General features: G+C 32.2%; 1 protein-coding gene across 1 annotated transcript in view; it reads left to right on the top strand.

Annotated features, from left to right (window-relative positions):
• calcrl2 (calcitonin receptor-like 2) overlaps nucleotides 1-7,550 on the top strand; it is a 15,115-nt gene extending 7,565 nt beyond the window's left edge. Inside the window, exons 4-12 of the mRNA XM_059528547.1 lie at nucleotides 1,052-1,164; nucleotides 1,252-1,343; nucleotides 2,250-2,376; nucleotides 4,374-4,533; nucleotides 4,654-4,714; nucleotides 4,794-4,857; nucleotides 5,586-5,804; nucleotides 6,559-6,600; nucleotides 7,091-7,550. Coding sequence (XP_059384530.1) covers nucleotides 1,052-1,164; nucleotides 1,252-1,343; nucleotides 2,250-2,376; nucleotides 4,374-4,533; nucleotides 4,654-4,714; nucleotides 4,794-4,857; nucleotides 5,586-5,804; nucleotides 6,559-6,600; nucleotides 7,091-7,321 — 1,109 coding nt within the window. The 3' untranslated portion in view covers nucleotides 7,322-7,550. The remainder of the gene's footprint in view (nucleotides 1-1,051; nucleotides 1,165-1,251; nucleotides 1,344-2,249; nucleotides 2,377-4,373; nucleotides 4,534-4,653; nucleotides 4,715-4,793; nucleotides 4,858-5,585; nucleotides 5,805-6,558; nucleotides 6,601-7,090) is intronic.
• Nucleotides 7,551-9,109: the final 1,559 nt, after the last annotated feature.

The raw sequence follows: 9,109 nt of genomic DNA, 5'->3' as shown, positions 1-9,109 counted from the left end.
GATGCTTTTATCCAAAGAGGACTCTAGAAGCAATCAAACAAACAAAAGAACAATTATATATATATATGTGTGTGTGTGAGTGTGTTTATTAATTATTGACAAGTAGGATTATAAATACAAAATTCTGAAATTATATATGTATTACACTTAATAATACATAATTTGACAAAATTAAGCTTCATTTTATAAACAATTTTTTTAGGAGTAAATCTCTGTTGTATTAATTCAGCTGATTAGACATTTTTTTTTATTATGAACCCAGAAAAAATTAAACGGAATTTGGAGGGTGGGGGGGGGGGTAATTTTATCTTTGTTAAACTTTTCATAAATTGTTGTTAAATTGAAAATAATTCAAAGAGAAAAATAGAAGAACTAAGATAAACTGAGCTACACTAAAAACGATTTTATAGTGCTGTATTATTGTGTAACTGTTTTAATAAATTAAATAAAAATTATTTAATTGTTAAATTGTCATGAGTTAAATTGACTAGACATGCAAAATGGAATTAAATCATAATCCAGAAAAATAAAAAATGGAATTAAACAGATTTTTAAAAAATGTCATGATTTCAGTTCATTTTTGATTAGCACTTAATTTTACCATTAAATTGAATAAATAAAAAAACAATTGTAATAAAGAGTTAATAAATTGTATTAGTTTCATGATTCCAACTAATGAAACATGCTTTTTTTTGTTTACTAACACTTAATTTAACCAGTAAAGTGAAAAGTAAAAATGTATTTACACAATTAAACTTTTTTAAAATTGTCAAATTGTTTAATGATTTAAATTAATGTAACATGCTTTTGGATGAATAGCACTTAAGTTAAAATAGAATAAAATAAAAATGACTTAAAATAACTTTTTTTAATTTAACTTTTAATTAGTCGTTGTTAAATGATTTCAATTAATTACAAATGCCGTACGATTAACAACACTTAATGTAACCATTAAAACAGAAATAAATAATAATAAAAAAGAATCCAGAAGAATCTAAATGAAAAAAGAATAGAATATTTCCCAAATGAGAAGTGTGATGTTTCTGGTCAGAGAAAGTGAGCAAAATGTGTGACTCAGACGGTCAGTGGTTTCATCATCCGGTCAGCAACCGTCTGTGGTCCAACTACACGCAGTGCTCAGCGTCCACCCACCAGAAACTCGAGGTCAGAGCTTCACTTTTACACATTAAAGCAATAATTCACAATCCTGCCTGCGCTGACGTGTGTGTGTGTGTGTGTGTGTGTGTGCAGTTCATGTTGGTGAGTTACTATCTGGTGATGGTGGGACACGGGCTGTCCATCATATCGCTGTTCATCTCCATCTGCATCTTCTCACACTTCAAGTACGTCCTGAAGACTGATGATGTTTCTGTCAGTGTGTGATCAGTAGAGCAGAACACATGGCTTTATGTGATGTACACTACCAGGCAAAACTTTTTAAAGAAGACTTTTCTGCTCAGCATTTATTTGATCCAAAATAAAGCAAAAGCAGTAAAATTTGTAAATATTTTTACTATTTAAAATAAGTGTTTTCTGTGTGAATCTGTGTTAAAGTGTAATTTATTTCTGTGATGCTCCGCTGTATTTTCAGCATCATTCCTCCAGTCTTCAGTGTCACATGATCTTCAGAAATCAGAATAATATGATGATTTGGTGCTAAAAAAAAAAAAATTGTTAACCTTTTTATTAAATTGCTATTGCATTTAATTTTAAAATTAACAATTTCAACCAATTAGTCAGTTTTTTATTTTTCTTTATTAATTATTCAATATTTTTTTGGATTTTTATTTTTGATGATTGAACCATTAAAAAAAACAAAAAAAACTATTGAATTTGGAAAAAAAAAATTAAATTGATTTATTTTTAATAAATTGCTAATAAATCGTATTAGTTTCATGATTCCAACTAATGAAACATGCTTTTTTCGTTTACTAACACTTAATTTAACCATTCAAGTGGAAAAGGGGTGCAAAGTTTTTTTGTTGGGGGGGGGGGGTGCTGGGGTAAAACTGATTTCTAGGTCCCTAAAAAAATGTTTTATTTATTATTATTATTTATTTATTTTTTAAGTTGAGTACATTTTTTCAAGGCTCTTTGCAATCATCTGCATTTCAGATTCAGCATTTATCTCCAATAGAGAGCTTTTGTAACATTATACACTGAGCAGAAGAGAATTTAAAAACACTGAAATCTGAGTGTTCGAGACGGTTTGGGCTGGCAGTGTAAGTGAATGGCTGCTGTTTGTGCAGGTGTTTGAGCTGCCAGCGAATCACTCTTCATAAAAACATGTTCACCTCCTTCATCCTGAACTCGATCGCCACCATCGCCTGGTTCTTCGTCATTAAAGATCAGAGACCAGAGAACCCCATGGATTTGGTAGGTGCAGATATACTGTATATATATATATATATGAGCATCATGAGCTGTCTCTCAGAAACACTTACTGTAACTTACTCTACAATTTTCTGTACTGCCGCAAAAAAGAATAATAGGAAAAATCATTACAAACATAACATACTGTATATACTGTATGCTATTTAAATAAAATCTGCTTTGTTAAAAAGTTATTTATATATATACAGTATATATATATATATATATATATATATATATATATATATATTAACTAAAACTATTCAAAAATCATTTGTTACTTGAAATAACAAAAATGTTAAATGACATAAAATTTTAATACACTATAATAATACACTAAAATATTTGCTAAAATTAAAGTAAAAACTAAAAAAAAAATGTAATTCAAAATATTAACAAAAATTATAATAGTATATCAATGATACTAAAATAACAGTGAAGTATATACATATTATATAATGCGTTTCCTACAAAATATAATATTTTAAAGTCATCTTAAGGTTTAATATTGTAATAACTTCATATTTCATCCATTTGCTTTTGTTCAATTACAAAATAAATATATATAAATATACATTATCTCATTTAATAATCTGTCATCATTATTCCTTGCGTATGTGTGTGTAAAAATGCTTGGCAATAAATCTCATTCTGATTTTGGAACCAATTATTTGATTCAGCTGTCTAGTAAACAGTATAAATGACTTCTATATGATCTTATGATATATGATAATATAATAATGACTTTTTGTGTGTATTTATGTATGTATGTATATATATATATATGCACACAGTGTTGTGAAAATGTTTTCACCCCCTTCCTTTTTTGCATATTCATTTCATATTCCAAACCTGCCTGGCCCTACGTGAAAAAATAATTGCCCCCTTAATCTAATAACTGATCAGTCCATAGAATAGTCTTGGGGATAATCAAGATATTTTTGGGCAAATGTGAGAAGAGGCTTTGTGTTATTTTTGGTCAGCAGTGGCTTTTCCTTTGGACCTCTCCCATTGATCCTGTTTTCGCCCAGTCTCTTTTAGTGGTTGACCGATATTGTCTTTTTAACAGCTGATGCCTAGCCCGAGCCGATATCTCGGGAAGCAGGTAGGGATGATAGCCGATATGAAGCCAATATAATTTTTTTTTAATATTTAAGAAATGTGTAATAATTTGACAATGGATTAAAAAAAAATATGTGTAAACAAAACAAACTTTAGATGACAAATTTAAAGTTAAAGCATTCAATTGACACGGATTTGACTAAGTCTGCAAGGTTTATGAAATTAAATGTGCATTAGTCATTCAAAGATTTGTTCAAATTATATAAATACATACATGCCGTCAAAATAAAAGTCCCATCGCAAACATATCGGCCACACAGAAAAACGCATTCCTATGCCGATATTTGAAAAATGGCAAATATCGGCCGATATATCGGTCGACCACTAGTCTCTTTCTTATTGTTTAAGCATGAACACTGATCTTAGTTTAGGCGAGTGAGGCCTGCAGTTCTTTAGATCTTGTTCTGGATTATTCTATGACCTCCTGGATGAGTCGTTCTTGTGCTCTTGGAGTAATTTTGGTAGACCGGACACTCCTGGGGAGGTTCACTATTGATCCAAGTTTTCTCCATTTGTGAATAATGGCTCTGATTAGATGGCTTTATAACCCTTTCCAGACTGATGCATGTCAACTGTTGTGTTTCTCATCTGTTCTTAAATCTCTTTAGATCACGGCGTGATGTGTTGCTCTTTAAGCATGCTTCACTTTGTCAGTTAAGTGATTTAATGTTTCAATAGGTCTGGCAGTAATCAGTGTGGCTACTCAAAAATTAACTCCACTTTCTGAAATAATGTGGTTAATCACAGTTCTTCCTTGATTTAACACGAATTAACTTTTCACGTACGCCCAGGCAGGTTTGGACAGCTTTGTATGTATATACAGTTAGTATATTATGAAGTGGAGGACATCAGTTGTTTTTGACAGTGTTGATGTTCAGTCTCAGATCGGCTGTAAGCTGCTGGCTAGTATCATGCAGTACACCTCCTGCTCCAACTATTTCTGGATGCTGTGTGAAGGGATCTACCTGCACACGCTCATCATCGTGGCCGTGTTTGTGGGAGAGCAGCAGCTGGGCTGGTATTACGTCCTCGGCTGGGGTTTGTGCCACCCACAGCATTTATCGTATAATATCATATAATCTTCTGCTGCCTTCATAATCTAATGTTCAAGAAATGAAAGATTGCAGAGCAAATATATTTGTTGTCTGTTTTTTGCAGGTTTCCCAGTGATCCCTGCAGTCCTGTATGCTGTAGCCCGTCTGCTCTTCCATGATGACAGGTAAACATCACACTTCTGGATTTCACTCTTAAGATGTAAATGTTCTCTTGAAATGCCTAATATTTTACATTTACTCCAGGTGTTGGATCACGAATGTAAAGCTGCTGTACATCACACACAGCCCCATACAAGTCGCTCTGTTGGTGAGCTTCATCATCATCATCACACGCAAAAAAATAAATAAAAAATACAAAAATTCTCACCCAATCTCGATATATACACATAGACACAGCATTTAAGAGTAATTTGGTACTTTACTTGTTACACTACCAGTCAAAAGTTTTTGAACGGTAAGATTTTTAGTTTTTTAAAGAATTCTCTTCTGTGTCAGCATTTATTTGATACAAAATACAGCAAAAACAGTAAAATTGTGAAATATTTTTTACTATTTTTTACATTTATCTGAAATAGAATTCTTTTGTAACATTAAAAATGTCTTTATCACTTTTGATCAATTTAATGCATCCTTGCTAAATAAAAGTAATAGTTTCTATAACCGCCATATATATATATATATATATATATATATTCATAAATACTGATCTATTGATCTTTCTATTTATCAAAGAATCCAGCAAAATATTTACTCAACTGTTTTAAAAATTGATCAGAAAAATCAGAAATGTTTCTTAAGCATTAAATCGTCCTATTAGAAAGATTTCTGAAGGTCATGTGACACTGAAAAAAATATATTCAAATAGTAATTTTAAATTATTTTAAAATAGTAATAATATTTCAAATTTTTACTGTGTTTGCTGTTGTTTAGATCAAATAAATGCAGGCTTGGTGAGCAGAAGAGACTTTGGACTGCTTGTGTTATACAGTAAGTGGTGTTGCTTGTAATGCATTGACCTCTCTCTTCACCCGACAGGTGAACCTGTTCTTCCTGCTGAACATCGTGCGGGTGTTGATCACCAAACTGCGGGTCACTCACTGCATCAAAACTAACTTCTACATGAAGGCTGTTCGTGCCACCATCATCCTGGTTCCTCTGCTGGGCGCTCAGTTCATCCTGGTGCCTCTGGAGCCCAGCGGACGCGTATCTCGAGCCGTCTACGAGTTCGTCATGAACATCTTCAACCATTTCCAGGTGATGAACTTGCATGAACTACAAACATGCATCACAGATATGGAAAATCAGCTCGTAAGGTGTTTTGTTTCTGTAGCTAATGAAATAAACGCCCGAGGTCAGCATCCGTCGTCTCGTTAGGAGCACGCCCCGATGTTGCACAAAGACAAAATACTGAGTACGCTTTTAAAAATAAAGGTGCTTCATGATGCCATAGAACAACCCTTTTTGTGTAAATGATTCTGTAAAGAACCTTTAACATCTGGAGAACCTTTATGTTTCATGAACGCTTTTTGGCAAAATAATGTTCTTCAGATTATAAAAAAGGTATGAAAGAGATGCTTCTTTAAAGAACCTTTGACTGAATGCTTCTTTGTGGAAACAAAAATGGTTCTTCTATTGGATTGCTGCGAAGAACCTTTAAAAGCACCTTTATTTTGCAATGAAATTTCAGCAAAATAGGCAATAATATATATATATATGATATATGGCTTATCTCACAATTCTCTTCACATTCTTAAATTTTTACAACTTGTATATAGAAGCATAATTGTGAGAAAAGAGTCAGAATTGAGGGATGGAAAAAAGTTTCAATTACCTTTTTTATTTGTGTATTCAATGGCACTTTTCAATTTGATGGTCTTTCATATTCAGTTAAAGTTAATTTTATTTCAAATTCCAAAAATCTTTCTAATGGTTTTGATTTTAGATAGTTAGTTAGTAATAATAAGCTGGTCTACCGGTGTGTTTTACTGAGAGTTTGTGTTTTCTGCAGGGTCTCCTGGTGGCCGTAATCTTCTGCTTCTGCAATGGAGAGGTATAACTAATAATTAATACCTTATGAATCAACCTCGTTAAGTGTGCAGTATGTTTATCACTTCCAAGTAATAATAACATGGATTTTGAACTTCATTATTATTATTATTATTATTATTATTATCGTACTGCATTATTACAATTAAGGGTTTAAAATGTACAATTAAATACAATTTAATGCAATTAAAATGTCTTGGCTGAGATACAACTATTTGAATCTGAGGGTGCAAAAAAAATCTAAATATTGAGAAAACACCTTTAAAGTTGTCTGTTTACAAAATATCTTCATGGAACATGATCTTTGCTTAATATCCTAATGATTTTTGGCTTAAAAGAAAAATCTATAATTTTGACTCATACAGTGTATTGTTGGCTATTGCTACAAATACAACCCAGCGACTTAAGACTGCTTTTGTGGTCCAGCGTCATATTTATATGTATCAGGACCCAATTGCTTTTGGAAAATTAAATGAAGATGCATGTTTCCGTAGGTGCAGTCGGCGTTGCGGCGTAAGTTTGCGCAGTATCGTGGTCAGTGGAAGCGCCGGCGTCTGGTGACCAATGACTCTCACAGTAACTACCACACAAACTCGTCCATCACCGAGACCAGCCGCGTCACCATCGGCCTCGAGCCCAGCCTCGCCAACAGCCAGAGAAACGGCAGCGTCTGCTCCAGCCATGGGCCCAAGAGCTGCGACGTGATCGAGTGCACAGAAATATGAGCATCTGTCTCATCATGCACATATAATATTACTAACACTACACAGGACTCCCAGCTTACACGCATGTTATAAGAACGACTTGCTAACATTTATATAAAAGCTGCAGTCTGTACGTTTTGTCTCTTTGTCGCCATCTCTGTTTGAAACCTGCAATTGCAGCTATTTGCAGAATCATCTTCTTTATGTGGGTTGTGCTCCGGCATGACTCCAGCGCGGATTAATGTAATGTTTTGAGGTGAATGTGTGGCAGTCAGTCACCAGAGTGGATATTAACTGTACTTCTGAATCACAGATCTACGTCTTGGAATATATGACCCAAATAAGCATTTTCACTCGATATTGTCATATGGATGAGTAAGTTACAAGTCTGCCACTTTTGTTCTGACCAACTGACTAAAAAAAGCATTAAGATACATTGCGCTACAGTGGTGATTAAATCTAATGCTCATATTACTTCAAACCATGCAAATTATTATTATTACTATACTTTGTTATAAAACTTTTCATGTTACCATCAGCATTGCGTGTAGTGTGTATTAGCGTTACATGTAGATTTGGTCATACAATTCGAATTTCATATAAAGAAATTATTTTAACCCAAAAAGCTAATTATTCTTCCTTTATAACTGGTTCTCTTTGAAATATAAATTTGTGTAATCCTAGGCAAATTCAAATTAGAAAACATTATTATAAGCTAACCTTTGTGAATCAGGCTAAGGTACAGAGACTGGGTGCTTATGTACTTGCTCAAAAATTGTTTTTTCATATTTTCTTACAAAAACAAAAAGTTACGGACTGCAGCTTTAAGTTGCGAAAACTTTATTTTTTAAATGCTCTCTAAACTTCCAGATTTTAAATATTTCAAAAAACAAAATCCTGTTTTTTCTTGGAAGTTGTGAATGAAACATTTTTTTCAAACTTTATGGTAATGTTACTTTTGCATATTTAAACACAATTTAAAGTAATGAATTTAGGTTCTAAAAACGTTGTGGGAACATTGTTTTGAAATGTTTCTTACAAATTTCTACTAACTTTATTTTCACCTTAAATGTGTTATTTAAACATTTATTTTTAATATTCTATCAATGTTAAAATGTCCAGTCCAGTTTTAATTATGATAAACGTTATTTAAAGACTACAAAAACATTTCTTACAACATTCTGCTAACAGTATTTTCACCTGAAGTATAAAAGTTATTTGAAAGTAAGTTATTTTTTTTACATATTCTAAGAATGTCAAAATTGGAATGTTATTTAAAATAATAAATAATAATTAAAAGGAACTAACATTAGGAGAACATTACGAGAAAGTTGTTTTCTTGTAACATTATGAGAAAGTTCACGAAATATTAATGAAGTTATAGAAAACAACTGCTAAAAATTAAGAACGATTTGTCCTTTTTTTAATAAAAACATTCTTTTAAAAAACATTAGAGAAATTTGGGAGAATGTTCCCCGTTAGCTGGGAATGTTTAAAAATGTAAGAGGAAAGTTTACATTTATACAAAAACAATGTATAAATAATGTCTTTTGTCCTAACATTTCAGAATGTTTTTTAAAACCACATAACTAAAAGAATGTTAATTCGTAACTTTGAGAAAACCTGAAAGTTAGCTAAAGTTCTGAGATCATTCCGTGTTAGCTGGGTTGTATTTCTGTTACATGTTTTTGTTATGGATTAATATATGTATTAGTGTTTTATTTGTACTTTTAAACACTTTGTAGCCTACTTGTACATTTAAACATCAGTCTGACTGTAAAGTTGCTGTTAGCACCATTTATTCAGTCT

This window comes from Carassius carassius, chromosome 37 (assembly GCF_963082965.1).
Source record: "Carassius carassius chromosome 37, fCarCar2.1, whole genome shotgun sequence".
Classification (NCBI taxonomy): domain Eukaryota; kingdom Metazoa; phylum Chordata; class Actinopteri; order Cypriniformes; family Cyprinidae; genus Carassius; species Carassius carassius.
This window is presented reverse-complemented; position numbering and strand designations above follow the sequence as displayed.